Source organism: Eucyclogobius newberryi, unplaced genomic scaffold (genome assembly GCF_026437365.1).
Source record: "Eucyclogobius newberryi isolate DKJ021-1_F unplaced genomic scaffold, fEucNew1.0.hap1 SCAF_17, whole genome shotgun sequence".
Classification (NCBI taxonomy): Eukaryota; Metazoa; Chordata; class Actinopteri; order Gobiiformes; family Gobiidae; genus Eucyclogobius; species Eucyclogobius newberryi.
In genome coordinates, this window is record NW_027315801.1 from 34,151,810 (window position 1) to 34,172,490 (window position 20,681).

The 20,681-nt window shown below is 41.3% G+C and overlaps 1 protein-coding gene across 1 annotated transcript in view; it reads left to right on the plus strand.

Annotated features, from left to right (window-relative positions):
• Positions 1 to 20,681, plus strand: part of LOC140363553 (contactin-4-like) — a 218,166-nt gene that overhangs the window by 40,553 nt on the left and 156,932 nt on the right. Inside the window, exon 4 of the mRNA XM_072450184.1 lies at positions 16,905 to 17,000. Within this exon, the coding sequence (XP_072306285.1) occupies positions 16,905 to 17,000 (96 nt within the window). The remainder of the gene's footprint in view (positions 1 to 16,904; positions 17,001 to 20,681) is intronic.

The following is a 20,681-nucleotide window of genomic DNA, read 5'->3' on the forward strand; positions in this document are numbered from 1 at the left end:
CTGCTCTGCAGCTCCTGCTCTGCAGCAGCTCCTGCACTGCAGCTCCTGCACTGCAGCTCCTGCACTGCAGCTCCTGCTCTGCAGCTCCTGCTCTGCAGCAGCTCCTGCACTGCAGCTCCTGCACTGCAGCTCCTGCACTGCAGTTCCTGCTCTGCAGCTCCTGCTCTGCAGCAGCTCCTGCTCTGCAGCAGCTCCTGCACTGCAGTTCCTGCTCTGCAGCTCCTGCACTGCAGCTCCTGCTCTGCAGCTCCTGCACTGCAGCTCCTGCTCTGCAGCTCCTGCACTGCAGCTCCTGCACTGCAGCTCCTGCACTGCAGTTCCTGCTCTGCAGCTCCTGCTCTGCAGCAGCTCCTGCTCTGCAGCAGCTCCTGCACTGCAGTTCCTGCTCTGCAGCTCCTGCTCTGCAGCTCCTGCTCTGCAGCTCCTGCTCTGCAGTTCTTGCAGCTTGTTCTTGATAAATCTGTTCAGCATTTTCAACTGTGCCATGATTTGTTACATTTTCAAAATTGGTCCAGTTATTTTAAATGTATTTCTCTTTAGTAAAATTACAATTTAAAAAAATTAAATTCAGCCAGTGTGATGAATGTATAAATTATTGGTGCCAGTGTTGATCATTTTCATAGCAACAACATAGTAACTATGGCTTTTGGGGGAAGTGGCTTTGAGTAGTTTTATTGCAACAGAAACTTCTTGCCTCTTTCGAAGTATGAATTAATAAATAAATAGATACCTTTATATATATATAGACATATAAATGCAGTTTCTCCCTCTTGAGTTTTTTGGTCTGTTTCAGTTAAAGTTGGGTATCGGTAGTATCAGCAGTAAAGTTTTCAAAGATGAGTACAAATACTATTTAACAGAAGAAGCACACATTTTGTCTATATCTTCTATACTTTATATTTTTGCTTTAACCCTGATTATAATTAGAGCCAGAGTGTTGGTTCTGCCCGTCCATGTTAAACTCCTGACTTTTGGCTAATGAAGACCGTGATTGTGTGCTGGGCCTTGACAAGACCCCAATTGATGCTTTACGGTCTTCATCCATCACATTTTATAAGAGCCGGTCGGAGGCGTCTCTGATGGCAAGGTGAACTTGAGGCCTCCACTGTTGATGGGCAGTCCATATCAAATGACAGAGCTGGTATCTGGGAACAGATGGCTCAGCTAGATTGAAATCTCTGTTTCTCTGCCACCGCCACACAGAGTGACGAGTCCTGGCATCAGCGTGGCAAAAGTATATTCATCCAGCCACTTCTTTGTCACAACACAGCATTAAATCTTTTGGCATATGGGAAAAGGTGTCCAAAGTCCATCATTTTTTCTATCCATTTTTGAAGGTTGACCTAAGCTGTGTGTTGTAGTGATTGGTGCCATCCATCGCCGGGTCTCACGGCAACGAAGGCGAGCATCAGCGTCAATATGTCACACATCGTATTTATTGCTCTTGGTTTAACTTAATTAAGTGAGTGTTGGAGTGATGGAGGGAGGGGACGGGTCAAGGGAATCTTTCACCGAGGAGGTTATTGGATTCATGTTGGTGTCATGTGTAAAAAACTGGTGCTCTGTGTGGCTTACGGGCTTTGATAAAGGTCAAAGGATTGCACATTACTAGGATTGTGTTGGTTAATCTAGTAATGTACACCCTTATACCATAATACATGTAGTCCAGGAGTCTATTAATAAATGGTATGAACAGGATTAAATATGACCCTCAGTCTAAAACGGTCTAAGACGCTTTTAAACACCTCCAACTTCAAAATATAGTTTCTCTTTTCAGTGTTCAGAGTTCCATTCACTGAGATGAATATATGGAAACACAATAGAAGTCACGTTTAAAGAAAAGTCAAAAGCAGTCATTGCGCTTTTTGCAATATACAATCATTTTCTGTGGCCATTGCACACATATTCAGCTTCTAGGGATATTTTTTGCTGGATTGTTGTTGTGTTTTTGTCAGAATGGTGCAAACAGTAATGCTCTGCATCATAATCACTAGCGATATTGTCATTCTGGCCTTGTTTGGACCTTTTAGCTGACATAATGTGTATAATGTGTATTATGTGCTATGTTGATCAATCCCTAAATATCCTTGTCTAATACTACATTATCCAAATGAATGACGTAGATAACGAAATATGAAGATAGTTGTGGCTCTGTCCATATGTTTTACTGTAACCTCCAAAGACAAACCCCCGTGTATTTGAGTCCATAATTATTCCATATGTCTGGAGCTGGTGTTTAAATTGCAGCATAGATCATCACAGAATGTGTTTCCAATGGGCTGAGCGTTTGCAGACTTCTTTGTGATCTATGTACTGTTTGCATATGAATACTAACGCAGCGCTGTTTCTTAAAAGAAACAATGTCTGGCGCTTATATGGGACTGAAATAGTAGCATTTTTAATCCCTAGACGTATGATATAACCGTTTCAGTTACCATCTGGTCACGACTTAAACCTCTCCAAGCATCAGGCTCTTGATCCTGTCGACAATAAATGTTTAAAAGGTTGCGCAGCCTGTTGGAGCGAGAGTTGGAAGAAATCCTCTAGTTGGTTATCTCAGCCCGATTGACTTTTTTAATCTCCTGGGGTTGTTTTTTGTTGTAAAGTGAAAGGATTTCCCCTGATGCAGGGTGCAACATTATACAACAACAGATGCCGGCTGTGTTATAGAAGGGCATTAGCCGTCTGTGCACAGCAGAGCCGGTCCTGAGCTCCAAGGGCCTCTAACCACAGATCTAAAAAAAGATTTGAGGTCCCTTTTACCAGTCAAGTCCATTGAATGATTTAGTATGTTATTATTGAGTTATCTCACTTAGCCCAGTTCTATACTGTAGCATGTTGGCTATAACGCTTGTATAGAAGGTTTCAGCAGGAATTTAACCTGATTAAAACACAATCACAGTCACAGGAACATCCAATCCTGCAACGACGTGCCGGACATTAAGAGAGTCCCGTAACATGAAGGCAAAACACACTCTAGCTCTTTACGAGTTGTGAAGAGAGCTTAGAATAATTATGATGCCAGGAATTAATGTGTGAAGTGACCGATAAATGTAGACTGCTGCAAAAGGTTTGAAATGAATTGGGGATGTCACAAAATAAAAATTAAAAAAACAAAACATAATGATTTAATGATGATTCATGATTATTGAGACTGTGTTAAACAACAGTGAAATCGTCTTTACATAATTGAACTTTCTGAAAGACAAAATTAAGTTAAATATGACAATAACAGTTTATTTAATAAAGTTTATTTACAGTTCGGTCTAATTTTTTGGACTATAGATTGAATTAAAATTGTCACGATTATTGTATTTTTGGTCCTTATGATTATATTGTGAGCTGAATAATCACACTGTAAAAAGCAGTTACAGTGCCTTACAGCCATTTGCAGTGGGATTCTTCTGGTATAATTAATTTTATAAACATCGCATCAACATGAGCAAAGCAACTAGCAATTTATTTTTCCAAGTCAAATAATTTTATATTGAAAATCGGGTAAATCGCTTCGTTTCATGCTCTGTAACCCTTGGATGGCCTTTTTACGGTTCCTTCCTTCACAAAGCTGAGGCCCAGATGCTGAAGAATATGCAGACTTCTACAATCTACATTCAGTTACTTTTTAATCCAGCCGAGCAACAGTGTGTTTAATGAAGGGTGAAATAACTGTATTTATGAAAGCATTGCCGGATGCGACTCCCTTGTATATTGGCCTGCTCATGATTCCGCCTATCAATTCTGGCCCGTAATTGCGCGTCATTTGCATTTTTACAGGCTCCTGTCTCACTTCCTTAACTTCCATATCGGTGTAATTACTTTGCCAACACGAACGTCTATCTCCTGTTTTTCATTCCGTCAAAGCACCAGCTTTTGTAGTCTTTTGAATTTTTTGCCTCGGGCGAAAATGACATCTGTTTGGAGCCGCAGAGCACTGGAGCAAGCAATACTCAGCTCTGACCAAACTGGAATAGGACTGCATAAATAATCATGTTTTTACACATGGGGGGAAGGTGGAGCGCGGGTTTGCAATTGTCAGGAGACGCGCAGGCAGCCGCTCTGTGTACTGATTAGGCCCGTTTTGAAGCCTATCAGTCCTGAAATGTCACGTGCCCATCACGGCTCGGGATTCGTGGCGTGAAGAGTGTGAGAACAAAGAGCAGCAGGAGATGAGGCTCGGAGATGATACAGGCGGAGAGGCTGAGGAGGTTCCAGGAGCCGTCAGCACATCACACGCACTCTGACACCGAGCTAAGAAGTATTGTCACAGAACTAACATTTCACACTGGATTTTGACACAAAGGAAACGGTTCAATACTTGTGGTTTTCATACCACAATGAAATAAAAATGTGATTTTTACATTGCAATTGGAGGTGGGCAATATATCGTATAAGATCTTATTGTGAATGTTGTTTTGAAGAAATGCTAAAATGTGGCTAGCGATCTCGCCTCACAGCAGGACGGTCCCAGGTTTGACTGGTGGGTGGTTTCTGTGTGGAGCTTGCATGTTCTCCCTGTGTCTGCATAGGTCTCCTCTGGGTGCTCCTGTTTCCCCTAAAACTCAAAAGCTCCACCCCTCTTGGGCCAGGGCTCCTCCTACATCTCAGTGGGACTTTCCTCGGGTTATAAATGTAAATAAAAATCCAATTAAAGTATATTGTATATTGTTCATTAAAAGAAAAAGGTTATACGGTGATAATTCTACAATTTTGTGATTAAATTGACAGACTTTTAACATTTGTTTGATAATTGAAATTTAGAGACATGAGACATAACATCATCTGAATATTGTTTTCGGATACTCAAAATATAATAAATAGAGATATTCAGTTTTGTTAATATCTTCCTCCAGTAATGACTATATATTGTTCTATTACAATTATGTGTTACACAAATTAATACCTTTTTTAAGTCTTTGAGCACCGTACATACTTTGCAAGACATCTCAACATTGATTATACATTGATTCATGCTAATCTGATGTGTGTCATGCATGTCCAACAGCAATATATAATGTAATAAGTACATGTACAGTATTCTGTTCTCATCAGTATCTAAAAATATGTACTTTTCTGACATACTATTTAATAGTATGTCAGAAAAGTGCATATTTTTTAACCCACTTACATGGATTCAATACAATTTGTGGAACGTTTGTGGTACGTTTGTGGTACATTTGTAGTACATTTGTGGTACATTTGTGGTACGTTTGTGGTACATTTGTAGTACATTTGTGGTACATTTGTGGTACGTTTGTGGTACGTTTGTGGTACGTTTGTGGTACATTTGTGGTACGTTTGTGGTACGTTTGTGGTACGTTTGTGGTACATTTGTGGTACGTTTGTGGTACATTTGTGGTACATTTGTGGTACATTTGTGGTACGTTTGTGGTACGTTTGTGGTACATTTGTGGTACGTTTGTGGTACGTTCGTGGTACATTTGTAGTACATTTGTGGTACATTTGTGGTACATTTGTGGTACGTTTGTGGTACGTTTGTGGTACATTTGTGGTACGTTTGTGGTACGTTTGTGGTATGTTTGTGGTACATTTGTAGTACATTTGTGGTACATTTGTGTTACGTTTGTGGTACGTTTGTGGTACGTTCGTGGTACATTTGTAGTACATTTGTGGTACATTTGTGTTACATTTGTGGTACGTTTTGTGGTACATTTGTGGTACGTTTGTGGTACATTTGTGGTACATTTGTGGTACGTTTGTGGTACATTTGTGTTACATTTGTGGTACGTTTTGTGGTACGTTTGTGGTACATTTGTGGTACGTTCGTGGTACATTTGTGGTACATTTGTGTTACATTTGTGGTACATTTGTGGTACGTTTGTGGTACATTTGTGGTACATTTGTGGTACATTTGTGGTACATTTGTGGTACGTTTGTGGTACGTTTGTGGTACGTTTGTGGTACATTTGTGGTACATTTGTGGTACGTTTGTGGTACATTTGTGGTACGTCCGTGGTACATTTGTGGTACATTTGTGTTACATTTGTGGTACATTTGTGGTACGTTTGTGGTACGTTTGTGGTACATTTGTGGTACATTTGTGTTACATTTGTGGTACATTTGTGGTACGTTTGTGGTACGTTCGTGGTACATTTGTGTTACATTTGTGGTACATTTGTGGTACATTTGTGGTACGTTTGTGGTACGTTTGTGGTACGTTTATGGTACGTTTGTGGTACGTTTGTGGTACATTTGTAGTACATTTGTGGTACGTTTGTGGTACATTTGTGTTACATTTGTGGTACATTTGTGGTACGTTTGTGGTACGTTTGTGGTACATTTGTGGTACGTTTGTGTTACATTTGTGGTACGTTTGTGGTACGTTCGTGGTACGTTTTTGTTACATTTGTGTTACATTTGTGGTACGTTTGTGGTACATTTGTGGTACGTTTTTGTTACATTTGTGTTACATTTGTGGTACATTTGTGGTACGTTCGTGGTACGTTTTTGTTACATTTGTGTTACATTTGTGGTACGTTTGTGTTACATTTGTGGTACGTTTGTGGTACATTTGTGGTACGTTTGTGGTACATTTGTGTTACATTTGTGGTACGTTTGTGGTACGTTTGTGGTACATTTGTGGTACGTTTGTGGTACATTTGTGTTACATTTGTGGTACGTTTATGGTACGTTTGTGTTACGTTTATGGTACGTTTGTGGTACGTTTGTGTTACGTTTGTGGTACGTTTTTGTTACATTTGTGGTACGTTTATGGTACGTTCGTGGTACGTTTGTGGTACGTTTTTGTTACATATGTGGTACATTTGTGGTACGTTTGTGGTACGTTTGTGGTACGCTTGTGGTACGTTTGTGGTACGTTCGTGGTACGTTTTTGTTACATTTGTGTTACATTTGTGGTACGTTTGTGGTACATTTGTGGTACGTTTGTGTTACATTTGTGTTACATTTGTGGTACGTTCGTGGTACATTTGTGGTACATTTGTGTTACATTTGTGGTACATTTGTGGTACATTTGTGGTACATTTGTGGTACGTTTGTGGTACGTTTATGGTACGTTTATGGTACGTTTGTGGTACATTTGTGGTACGTTTGTGGTACGTTTATGGTACGTTTGTGGTACGTTTGTGGTACATTTGTAGTACATTTGTGGTACGTTTGTGGTACATTTGTGGTACATTTGTGGTACGTTCGTGGTACGTTTTTGTTACATTTGTGTTACATTTGTGGTACGTTTGTGGTACATTTGTGGTACGTTTGTGGTACATTTGTGTTACATTTGTGGTACGTTTGTGGTACGTTTATGGTACGTTTGTGGTACGTTTGTGGTACGTTTGTGGTACGTTTGTGGTACGTTTATGGTACGTTTGTGGTACATTTGTGGTACGTTTGTGTTATGTTCGTGGTACGTTTGTGTTACATTTGTGGTACATTTGTGGTACGTTTGTGTTACGTTCGTGGTACGTTTGTGTTACATTTGTGGTACATTTGTGGTACGTTTATGGTACGTTTGTGGTACGTTTATGGTACGTTTGTGGTACGTTTGTGTTACGTTCGTGGTACGTTTGTGTTACATTTGTGGTACATTTGTGGTACGTTTGTGGTACGTTTGTGATACGTTTGTGGTACGTTTTTGTTACATTTGTGGTAGATTTGTGGTACGTTTGTGGTACATTTGTGGTACGTTTTTGTTACATTTGTGTTACATTTGTGGTACGTTTGTGGTACATTTGTGGTACGTTTGTGTTACATTTGTGTTACATTTGTGGTACGTTTGTGGTACGTTTATGGTACGTTTGTGGTACGTTTATGGTACGTTCGTGGTACGTTTGTGTTACATTTGTGGTACGTTTGTGGTACATTTATGGTACGTTTGTGGTACGTTTGTGGTACATTTGTGGTACGTTTGTGGTACGTTTGTGGTACGTTCGTGGTACGTTTTTGTTACATTTGTGGTACGTTTGTGGTACATTTGTGGTACGTTTGTGGTACGTTTGTGGTACATTTGTGGTACGTTTGTGGTACGTTTGTGGTACATTTGTGGTACGTTAGTGGTACGTTCGTGGTACGTTTTTGTTACATTTGTGGTACGTTTGTGGTACATTTGTGGTACATTTGTGGTACGTTTGTGGTACATTTGTGGTACATTTGTGGTACATTTGTGGTACGTTTGTGGTACATTTGTGGTACGTTAGTGGTACGTTTTTGTTACATTTGTGGTACATTTGTGGTACATTTGTGGTACGTTTGTGGTACGTTTGTGGTACATTTGTGGTACGTTTGTGGTACGTTTGTGGTACATTTGTGGTACGTTTGTGGTACGTTCGTGGTACGTTTTTGTTACATTTGTGGTACGTTTGTGGTACATTTGTGGTACATTTGTGGTACGTTTGTGGTACATTTGTGGTACATTTGTGGTACATTTGTGGTACATTTGTGGTACATTTGTGGACGATCCCTGCGCTTTGACCAGCTCCACGGCGCAGCAGAAGCTGATGCGCGCGCTCCACTCTAAAAAGACAAGAGTTATGTCCAATGTGTCGAGAGAAATGGATGTAAAAGCACCGATTAACCTGGTGCGCTGAAGGACCGGCATTAAAACCGTGTTGAGCTCATTTTGCCCGGCATAGAAAGCTTTAAATGTTTCCATTGGGAACTTCTTTTGATCCACTTTAATCCAAGGTGATTTACAGTGAAAAGTTTTCTGTTTAAATGTCGAGGGATATTTTTTGGAGATGACAAAAGTTCCTCAAGGACAGTATAATTGTCTTATTTATAATATGATATAAAAGAAAGAACAAATTGTTTAAAATGATTGTAATACAACACTGTCAATCAATCGGGCTGTTTCCAGTCAAGGATAAACAATGACCAATGAATTTAGGTTAAAAGTAATAAATAAGTAAATAAATACAAACATTCTGTGACAGCTGTAGGGGGAGGTGGTGTCAGTGTGACAGGGGGAGGGCTTATCTCAATGAGATGCAAATGAGCCCCCCTGTGACTCTGGGCTCACTCAGGTGAGAAACTTTGAGCCCCGTTTTCTCAATGAATGTGTTTGAGAGTTGTTTACATTCAAATGACCACAACTTACTCAAATATTATCAGATCTACATGAGTGAGACATCATTGGAAAGCTTTGAATTCACACTTTCAGAATCTGTGAATAACTCAAAATGTCTTCGGGTAGACATGTAACTGGATTGGCCACGTTCAGTCACATATATGCCTCTCCTAATAGTAAATCCAGAAGGGAGATTTTTGCTGTTGTTGATACCATAAACTGTCAATAAATGTTTCTGATGTTAAAGTATTTAGCTTTATCATTTCAATTTTAGAGTCAATAGTTCTGGTTGACCATGGCTACCACAGTCTCTATAAGATCTCAAACAGTTCTAAGGTTAATCTCCACTTTCTTAATACAATATAGTGCGGTGGTTGTTATTAAAGGAAGCGGCGTTCCTCTGAAGTCAAGAATGAGATGATTAGATTGAGGCGCAGAGGCCTGGGCTGGTGTGACCTCTTATTGTTGTCAACACAATATATCAATAAGGCCTGGAGGAAATTTCATTAGATTTGGCACACGTGTCCAGACATGACGGATGTAATGGGATCAAATAATGGTATTTTATATCCTGAAGGTCAAGGGACAATCTCTGTATAACGTAAGGACACAAGAAGAAAACTTTAGATGTTATTGGAGTACAATTGTTTTTAGCGATTACAAAGCTCATTGATAAAGTCATGTTTAATCCAAGGTAAATCAGATAATTTACTGCAAAACGTAGATGAGTCAAACCATGTTTACGTCATATGCAGTCACAAGTTTGGAAAAGTGTCAAATTAAAGCCATTCGAGTGCATTTACATGACAAATGTAAGCATATCACAAAGCTCCAATTCCCTCCATTTCCCCAAATCACCTCTGGATTTTCCACAATGGAGAATTCAGGCACAAAAATGCAAATCCACTTCCAATTTCATGGTTCTGAAAGCAGTGCGAAAGGCTGAACTGGGTGTAGTGAGGCCCGCTGAGGTGGAGGCCATGATGCCGGCGATAAGACGATCCTCCGGCACACAACAGCTCGGCTCGTCAGGCGTTGTTGCTTTTTACTGCGGCCGCCCCATATGTGAGCGCCGTCCTCCAGAGGAATATTGATCAGAGCCATGCGCCGTCTGACTGTGAGTGAGTTTAGCACTGGAGCATGTTGGATAATCCTGAAGACTAGTTGCACTATTGTCAGCCGGCTGTTATTCTCCGCTGACAGTGATGTGCGGCTTGTGTTTGCAGAAGTAACGCTTCTCGTCCAATTAGGTTCATTCGGTCTTCTGATATCATAATATACTAGTCTGCTTTACTGTACTTAGATACTAGTTTCTAATGAACAGACTCGGAGCAGTAAGACGACAGCGCGATCTGTAGTTTGACTTCTTCAGAGCTGTGTCCCAGGTGTGGTACAGTGGGTGTGCCCCCTCGTCCCGGTTCACAGTCTGGAGGGCGTGTCGTTGATTCTGGATGGTACTTCTGACTCTCCGTGTGATGGTTCTCCCTCTTACAATGTTCAGAGATTGCAGACTTAAATGAGACACGTCACAGCAACAGGAAGGAAGGTCTGTTCATAAGAAACTAGTATATTATGATATCAGAAGAACGAATGAACCTAATTGGACGAGGAGCGTTACTTCTGCACACTCATTTAAGTCTGCAATCTCTGACCATTGTAAGAGGGAGAACCATCACACGGTCTGTTCATTAGAAACTAGTATCTAAGTACAGTAAAGCAGAGGTGAATGCAGCAATACAAATATATTGTCAACAAATACATTAGAACTTTTAGATTTGTATTCGAAATTGAAATAAAGAGTGGTAGTTTTATGAATGAACATCAAACATTGGAAGTTGCAAAACGCTAATTTATGTTTTCACTATATTTATAACATGTCATTGTTTTTAAGCGGGTGATTGATTCCGAGTAACTCTCTAAACGTGTTTCCTAAACGCACACGTCGTTAACAGACCAACCACACTGATTACAACAGACACTTAATTAGGACAATCTAGCTACAAGCACGATGGCGCCATGACTGATGACAACATCTCAAAATCCTGCCTCTTTCCCCTCCTAATCCTCCGTCTCATAAGCTTACCTAAGATGCTTTACAATTATTTTCCGGTAATTTCTCAGCAAAAACAGTGCAATATAGGTATAAAAGCGTGTCTGGCTTCTCTATTATCTATCGTGTGCACATTGATTGGTTGGAAAAGCTGAAATGTTTCCTTTGGAGATAAATAATTAAGCCAGTCTCTTTCAAAAACAACATTCATCTGTCTGAATACCATTCATCAAAAGCCGTGGAGTTTCACAGACTTTGAAGATACTGTAGATAAAGCGGTGACTTCACATCGCTTCTGTACAGTTTGTCCAACACTACAGCAAATGTCTCCAGCTGGAAGTCTTAAATGTGCTCGTCTGTAGATAGCACAGTGCTGCTTATCGGAGGCAGATAAATAGCGGAATATTAACCGCAGTCAAATGAATCACAACATTAGACTGTGAACGTGGTGAAGGGGCCCCTGTCTGCAGCTCGGGGACCGCACAGCCTGACTCAGCACTTTATGCAGATCAGACAGCTTGTTAGTCACTCACTAAACCAATACTGTGAGGAAAGAGAGACGCTAAAGTGTGAGGAACTTCACCACTTAAGTCATTTGTGTTATGCTGGAAATAAGTCATTTTTTGGTGCAAGTTGAAACTGCGCAATTGAAACTTTATATTCCACCCTAATTTTGGAATATCTTTTGGAGAAGTACTTTTATTTTCCACCATAATGTATTTATTGTGCAGAATGTGTCAAGAGAAATATACGTGCTTAGCTCATTTTGCACAATTTTCTTTTGAGGACTTCTTTTGAGGCATTTTATTTCAAGGCTCCTGTGGGTTACAATTAAAAGTGAAAAGTAAAAGTACAAATATTCTGTTAAGTGTTGAGAGATATTGATAAAAGTTACAGTATTTTTTTTATTTTCCTCCATAATGTCTCTTCTGTGCAATAATACAGTTCTTACCAGCTGTAATGTGCTGTGCATCAGATCAAATCACTAAAAGTAACATTTTTTGACCCATTTTTCATCACTCTTTACTCTTTACTATACAATTAAGCCACGATGTTTGTTCTGATGCCAATGGACCAAGCATTTCTCTGGTTAATCATGCCCATTGGAACTGGATGAGAGCAGGACCAGAACTACACATCCTTGTGAGAAAAGGCAGGAAATAGTTAAATATCCTTCATAATTGTTATATTCTTGGTGTTTCTTTATATTTTAATGCTGATGTGAGATTTTTGTATAGGTCCATTTGTAATGCAGACTTTTCTGTGAATGTTTTATCTCTTTGTTAAATGTAGCACTTAAATACTTGTGCTGTTTTCTCCTGCCGAGTCAATATTGAATAAGTCTAAGTCCTGAATGTACAAATTGGCATGAAGGATATATTTTAAAATAGTGGCATATTTTGTGTGATCAGTTGTTTGAAGTGTGAAGATGGTGGTGCTGTAGACAGACGTTTGTAGAACCAGATGATGAGACTGATATTGACCTGGCTTCAAATTAAAAGTTTGCAGCCGCATGTCTAAGCTTTTACACAAATCTCTTGATTTGATCACGTGGAAATGCCGACAGGACAGAGATCAGCCGATGTGGTGAACCGTGAGATCCTGATGCAAGAGCCGCCACAAATTGGCATTTCTCTAAACAACCGCTGCAGCAAATGTGAACCTCGTGCCTCAACAATTACAACACGTTTTTTACATCACGACACAGAAAAACATGTCAAAGCATTTGATTTGAAACACACAAAATGAAATCAAATCAAATCAAATCAATTTATTTTTGTAAGGCCCAAAATCACAACAACAGTTGCCTCTGAGGGCCACAGGGAGAAATGTATCAACAATGTCTGTGGTGGCGAGGGACGATGTCCCAGGGTCCTCTGTCCTTAGACTCTCCTTCTCGGCCAGGAAAAACTACAAAAAAACCTCTTTGGGAAAAAAGCGTAGAAACCTGGAGGAGTTCCAGTGAAGGAGAGATCCGACTCTCACAGACGGACAGACGGACACGAGGAGACTGGAGCTGGACCCACTCTTCAGGCAGAAGAGGGACCGTCTGAGTCGAGCTGGACCCACTCTTCAGGCAGAAGAGGGACCGTCTGAGTCGAGCTGGACCCACTCTTCAGGCAGAAGAGGGACCGTCTGAGTCGAGCTGGACCCACTCTTCAGGCAGAAGAGGGACCGTCTGAGTCGAGCTGGACCCACTCTTCAGGCAGAAGAGGGACCGACTGAGGCGAACTGGACCCACTCTTCAGGCAGATGAGGGACCGTCGGAGGCGAGCTGGACCCACTCTTCAGGCAGAAGAGGGACCGACTGAGGCGAACTGGAGCCACTCTTCAGGCAGATGAGGGACCGTCCACACAGGGCAGGGACCACTTCACCAGGGGAGGGGCATCTGGGTCCACAGGTCCTCAGGAGTGAGAGAAAGAAAAGAAGGCGGTGAACAGTTTGCAAGTGGAATCAAAAAATAAATATTGTTTGATAGCATAAGTAGTCAGAAGAAGAAGAGGATAGTGCTCAAGCTGTCATACTTCCCCCAGCACAGTTACTCCTAGGGCAGCGTAGCTGAAGCTGTGGGTTTATCTTTCTGTTCCTAACTAGTCTGACCATAAGCGATTTCGAAGAGGAACGTTTTAAGCCTGGACTTAAATGAAGAGACTGTGTCAGCATATTTAACATGGGTCGGGAGCTGATTCCATAACACAGGAGCTTGGTAGCTAAACGCTCTACCTCCTACAGTACTTTTAGAGACTCTTGGCACCACCAGAAGGCCGGCATTCTGAGAGCGAAGAGCTCTGTTTGGATGATATGGTTCTATAGCATCTTTGAGGTAGGATGGGGCCATGTCATTTATGACTTTGTGGGTCAAGAGTAGAATTTTGAATTTGATTCTAGACTCGACGGGGAGCCAGTGAAGAGACTTCAGCACTGGCGTAATGTGCTCTCTTCTTTTTGTTCCTGTTAGTAATCTTGCTGCTGCATTTTGAACCAGTTGAAAGCTTTTTATGGAGCTTTTAGGACACGCTGCAAGCAGGGAGTTACAGTAGTCTAATCTAGTCGTTACAAATGCATGGATAAGTTTTTCGGCATCACTTTTAGGCAGGATTCTTCTGATTTTGGCTCTTGTTGCGCAAATGGAAATAGGCTGTTTTACAAGCTTGATTTATATGAGCTTTAAATGAGAGCTCCTGGTCAAATAAGACTCCAAGGTTTCTTACAGTAGAACTGGAGGCTACACTGACATTGTCCAGTGTGACTATCTGCTCAGATAGAGCGTCTCGTAGATGCTTAGGGCCAAGCACAATGACCTCGGTTTTTTCAGGGTTAAGAAGCAGGTAGTTTAGTGTCATCCAGGTTTTTATCTCCTTCACACAAGCACTAAGTCTGTCTACTTGATCGCTCTGATCAGGTTTCATTGATAAATACAGCTGAGTGTCATCTGCATAGCAGTGGAAGTTAATGCCATGTGACCTGATAATGTTGCCTAATGGCAGCATATAAAGAGTAAACAGAATTGGACCGAGTACCGAACCCTGTGGCACACCGTAAATTACTTTAGAGCTTGGTGAGGAGCTCTGGTTTACATTAACAAATTGGAACCTATCAGATAGATAGGATTTAAACCAGCTGAGGGCTGTTCCTCCAACACCTACATCACATTCTAACCTCTGCAGTAGAATGTTGTGGTCAATGGTGTCAAACGCTGCGCTGAGGTCCAACAGAACCAGGATTGAGACCAGTCCATCGTCAGCGGCTAATAACAAATCATTTGTGACTTTAACTAGTGCAGTTTCAGTGCTGTGGTGGGCTCTGAACCCTGACTGGAAAACTTCAAATAAGTTATTGTCCTGCAGGTGGCGACAAAGCTGTTTTACTACAACTTTTTCAAGGATTTTAGAGACGAAGGGAAGATTTGAAATAGGTCTGTAGTTTACCAATAGGTCGGGATCTAGATTAGGCTTTTTCAGAAGAGGTTTAATGACTGCATGTTTGAAGGACTGTGGAACATAGCCACTTTGGAGTGAAGTATTTATTATATTAAGAATAGGGTCTATAATTAGGGGGAGAATGTCTTTGAGGAGTCCGCTTGGAATGGGGTCTAGGACACAAGTTGAGCTTTTAGAGGACATAAGGGCTGAAGTTATCTCTGCTTGATCAACAGCTGTGAACCTTTCTAGGTTTACAGGTGGATTTATATGGGACGTTAGATTTACAGCTTGGGCTAGTTCAGGGCTAATAGCGGGGGTAATTTCATCTAATTTATCTCTGATTGTTTTTATTTTATTATTAAAAAATAGGAGGAAATCATCAGAGCTGAGTGTAGCTGGGATTGAGGGCTCTACTGCACTGTGACAGTTTGTTAGCCTAGCTACAGTGCTGAAAAGGAATTTAGTGTTACTTTTGTTGACTTCTATTAGATTTGAATAATATCTGGTTTGGGCCTTACGCAGAGCCTGCTTATAGGACAGCAGGCAACTTTTCCATGCTTTTAGGGATTCTTCGGTGTGAGAGCGACGAAATAATCCCTCTAACTTTCTAACTCTTTGTTTATGTGAACGCAGTTCTTGGTTGTACCATGGGGAGACGCGCTTTGGCCTAATGACCTTCTGTTTTAACGGCGCGACAACGTCAAGAAATGTTTTTTTTCTGGCAAAAGACCTTTTTCAAATCGTTAAACTGAAGAAATTCTACTCAAGTAATGAAGCTTTCTAAATGCTACATGTAATTGAAGTATAGTATATATAAGTCTAGTCTAGTAGTATTGTCTGTATGTTTTTCTGTGCCGTAGCTGCATTTTGAGCCTGACCATTGCTCCCACAAAGCAAGTTCATGTTCAGGCACAACAGCCTGACAATTATTACAGTTTTTCACAAATACATCAAAGCCATAAATGTGCGTGGTTGCCGTGGACTCGCAGACGCTGAGGGATCTTGCAAATGGCTGGAGCGAGACCCTTTGTCTTCTGCTGGAGTTCAGACGGAGACAGCACTAGACTGCGAGACTCTTGGTTCATCATTGGATTATGAATTGGCTGCTAATGCATCCACCCATCTGTCTGCAGAGAACATGAAAAGAACCCAATGATCTGCTAATTACATTTTTGAAGCTTTACAAGAGAAACACAATAATTACGCAATACACAAAAGCAGACTTTTATAATATTTTTTTAGGCTTTCAGTCTTACATCCGTAAAGAGCCAGCGGTGTATTGTGCTGTGCTTGTACTGGAGGTGTTACCTCTTCATTCTTTCTGAATCCAGCCTTGATTATGTCATTATGTGGCAGTTGCATATTCCTCCCCGCATCAGCACCAGCCACAAAAGGTGAAAAATGAATAGCTAAATGAGAAAACAAAGTGAGCGAGGATTGCGGTCTGTATTTTCCGTCTCACAGTGGGGTTGTCTACACGCAATCAGTCGCCGCACAAATGATGTTTCTTGGTTTAATTGTCGCCGGTCCGTGCGTGGCGGGCGGAACACAGAAAAGTGATAACAATATGCATTTCCAATTAAAGCTGTTCATGTGGAACTTATACTTGAGGAATTACTTTCTGCTCCAGTCACGAGTGTTTAGGACTCGGTCACACCGTGTCGACGCCTGTGCAAACAAAACACGCTTTGTGCTTTAGGAGAACAACAAAGTCCTGCGTTCTGTTCCTCACTCCAGATATGAAATCACCAGCCGCAGAAATGACTCGCCCGGTGCATATTTCATCTGAGTACACAGGCTCAAAACATTTGCTTTGCCTATTTGTTTGTGGATTTTGTGAGCGTTAGAATAATTATTTGTCTTGGTTGCGTTTGTGTTTGCGGTAAACAGACTTGGAGAACTTCAAGACGCAGAGGAGGAATCCGGTGAGGGTCCGCGAGGGTCAGGGCGTGGTCCTGCTGTGCGGCCCACCATCCCACTCTGGAGGTAAGAGGCTGAGAAACGTGTCTGTAAAAGTTGCATTGAGTGGTGTATTGTAAGTCCATTGTCATTTATTTAATAGCATTTGGATCAATTCAATCCTTTTTTTGATTGATTTCTGTTTGAATTTTCCATCAAACCGTGTGGGGAAAATAGGATGTGACCGCTTTTCACATACGCACGGCTCTTATTATACATTATACATATATTATACACTTAGGACACGCGTGAAATCGGCGCTATTTAATGAGTAAATCTCTAGTATCTGTGAGAGTAAATGAAAGGCGCCTGTGTGTTCTGTGGAAAAACCATTCCGCACAGCCAGAGAGCGCGTCTTCAGATGCCTTGATACACGCGCACGTTTGGTTCTGAACCTTTATCATCCTTTTAACTAAAAGGATGATAAAGGTTGGCTGTGCTCCGCTTCTGGAGAAGGCGAGGTGCGAGCGTGCAGCGTGCAGGGGATGCAGCGCGGGCATAAAGGACCACATCAAGTGCACGTTCTAACCGGAAAGATTTCACAAGATGCACAAACGACACTGCTGCTGTAACTGGCTCAGTAATCCAAACCGAAGCGAGCTAGATGCAAGAGCCTCGCGGTTAGAGTGTGATTTGTACATCTGATCAACCTATTTTGCAGATCACAACAACATTATCGCGGCTTTAATCTGCAACCGATTGATAACCATCGTTTTTGCACGCGCATAACTCTTATTCTGATATTGTGTGTCCAGGTCGCTTCAGCTAAACACATATTTCAATTGAAGCCTTCGGGAATATTTCACATTAATATTAATACTCTGCTTTCAGACTGGTTTACCGTCATTAGTGGTGGATAAAACAGGAGTGGTCAACTCTCTTGGAGACCTCCTGCCTGTAGTTTGTGCAGCTGAGGTCAGAGCAGAGACTCCAGTCCATTGACTGTTTGGGGAAAGAGTGGTCCATAGAAACGGCAGGAGACTGGGACACTGCCAGGCTCCGTAATAGAGCTGTTCTCTGGAGGTGGCGGGTTTGTGGCGCGTCAGCTTTTTGCTTGTGTGACATTATCAGTATGAGTTTGCCTCCACAGGCTATTACTTTTGTCTCCCATAAACCCAACACCTAGTAATGACAGTGAGATTTGTCAAAGAAAACATACATTTAGTAAAAAAAATCAAACTAAAACCTTTCATTATAAAATTGTGCTTTATTTTATTTGAAACAGTGTCATAGTTTGGTGTATTATTATTATTATTAAGGTGTCGGCAAAAACAGGAAAAAGTCGAGAGAATCTCAGTGACAGTTTCTTCCAACAATTGTGCTACTTTTGTTGTGTTTTATTCCCAATTTGATAGAACTCGACATCCCACCTTATGTTGACATGACATGTTCTAACAGGCCACAGTATATTTGGCACCCTCCCGGTGATTTTAGAGCACATGTCCCTTGGTGCAAAGTACAAATCCAAATGTCACCATGTCCTATAAAAAACACATGGCTGGTGCTGCTGTTAGATCTTTTTACATCTCAGAACACACCTACGTTTCTTTCTAAAGCCCACAGTATTACTCTACTTGTATTTATTAGTATGCTAGTATTGTTTATTATGTGGACATAATCATTCAGGTATTATTCTTTTCTCACCCAGATGTCAGTGTAGTTGTAGTTTTTCTAGACTTCTGGCTGTATTTGTCATCAAAACATGAGAATCCATCTTGATCCTCTCCAGCATGTGTGTTTGTGACCAGTTCAATCACAGACGCGCCCAAACAAACCAAAGACAATTCACCCTGGAGAGACAAAGAGACCATGAGAATGGACTGTTTAGCAAGCTTTATTCGCGAGTTATTTGGCGCTCAGACCCCGGCGGAAGACGTTGCAATCATGGGCACTCCATGATCTATTTGTATTAGATGTCTCCCCCCGGAGCCTGGAGACTGGTGGTGGTAGATGTTAAGAGGAGGTAGAGGATGAGGGGAATGCAGAGGAGGAGCTGGGGAGGTGGTGGGTCGCAGTACGGTTTGAGCGGCCGAGCCATCTGCCTGAGGGCTTAAATGTGACCGCCTGGTGCTGATTGGGAGCAGGGAGGAGTCACTGAGAGCGTTGATTGGGGATGAGGAGCAGGTGCGAGGGCCATGGTACAGACGCCCCCTGACCTTTCACCCTACTTCTTTGGCCAGGAAAAACTGCATAACCTCTTTGGGACAAGCGCAGAAACCTGGGAGAGTCCATGGTGAAGTGAGGGATCCGACTCTCTCAGACGGACAGGCGGACGCCGCTTGAGTGCGATGATGGCGCTGGGGAGAGGGGTCCTTCCATGGTGGCCTTGACGTAGGATGGAGTTAGGTCTTCCAGGCTGAATTTACGCAGGCTTCATCACTGCCAATATGTAAATAGCCGCATTTTTGCAAAAATACATACATTGAAACCATCAACCAACAGTTTTCTGGGCTCGCTCCTCTGTTGTGACATTTCTCCCAACGATCTTTAAGTATTATGTCTGAACATTTCACCTTTTGGCCCGTAGGCTTTATTAGACAGGACAGCTCAGTGTAAAATGGGGATCTAAGAGAAGGGAGGACATGCTGTGGGCAGAGCTGGGGTTCAAACACTGTGGCCGGCTGCACATGGAGACTGGCATATGTGCTGCCGCTCTAACCAGTGGTCCACCGGGCAGCAGACGTGTCACCATTTCCAATCATTTTCAGAGCGTGCAGTCCCAGATTGATAATGCGTATAACTCGAATCAAGAGTGCTACAGCTTTCATTTGTAAGGCCACAGTTATTGTATTACTTGGTTTACGGATCCGCCGCACTTAGATTATTAATTTCTATAATATGAATAAAATACATTTTTATAATTTTTTTTTTATAAAGTACCGCCGACAACGCAAAATAGCTTTAAATGAAATATAAAAATCGGTATTAAGTTAAAAGAAACATTTTTTCGTCAAAATCCTGCGTGAGTCATTTATTTTGGAAAGCATTGTTGTGACGGAGCGGCGCCGTTTCACTGTCGGCTTCACGCAGCGCCAAATCCTTTAATAGCAAATACACATTTTAAACCCATTTTAAAACCCATTTTCTCCAGCGCGTTTTGCCGTGAATAAAAGTGAAGCGTCAATTCTACCAATGCAAAACACACTAAATCTACTGTTACTATGGATCTATTATACTACTGACTGTTACACTCACCTGCGCGCAGCGTCCCCCCCTCCTCCTCCTCCCGTGGTGCATTATGGGTAAACCTGGAAGAAAAAATCTTTTGAAATTGAAATTGTATTATATTTCGCCCGCCTGTTCAATATATTTCATTTAAAAATCCTTAAACCAAGTAATAAAATAACTGCGGCCTAATGAATGAAAGTAAAGTTGAACGTTCATAATCAATGGCAAGAACTCGCATACATTTTTCCTCTTAATTTTAACATGACATTATCCCTATTTATTTCTAACACAAGATTGCTGATACTTTACAATACCTCACAAAATGTTACTATAATCTCTAGATACTGTAATCTATAATTTGTGTCAATTAAAATGATACATCAGATAACGTCAACATAGTATAACTAATTGTTACCTTATTAGTATTAGTATAAAATATAAACATTCACTAATGCATGTGACATTTTCTTCATCAATGTCTCTGCATCACGTGTGCTGTAACGCTCTCCCAGATCCATACACTTCCTGTTATTCTCGTAT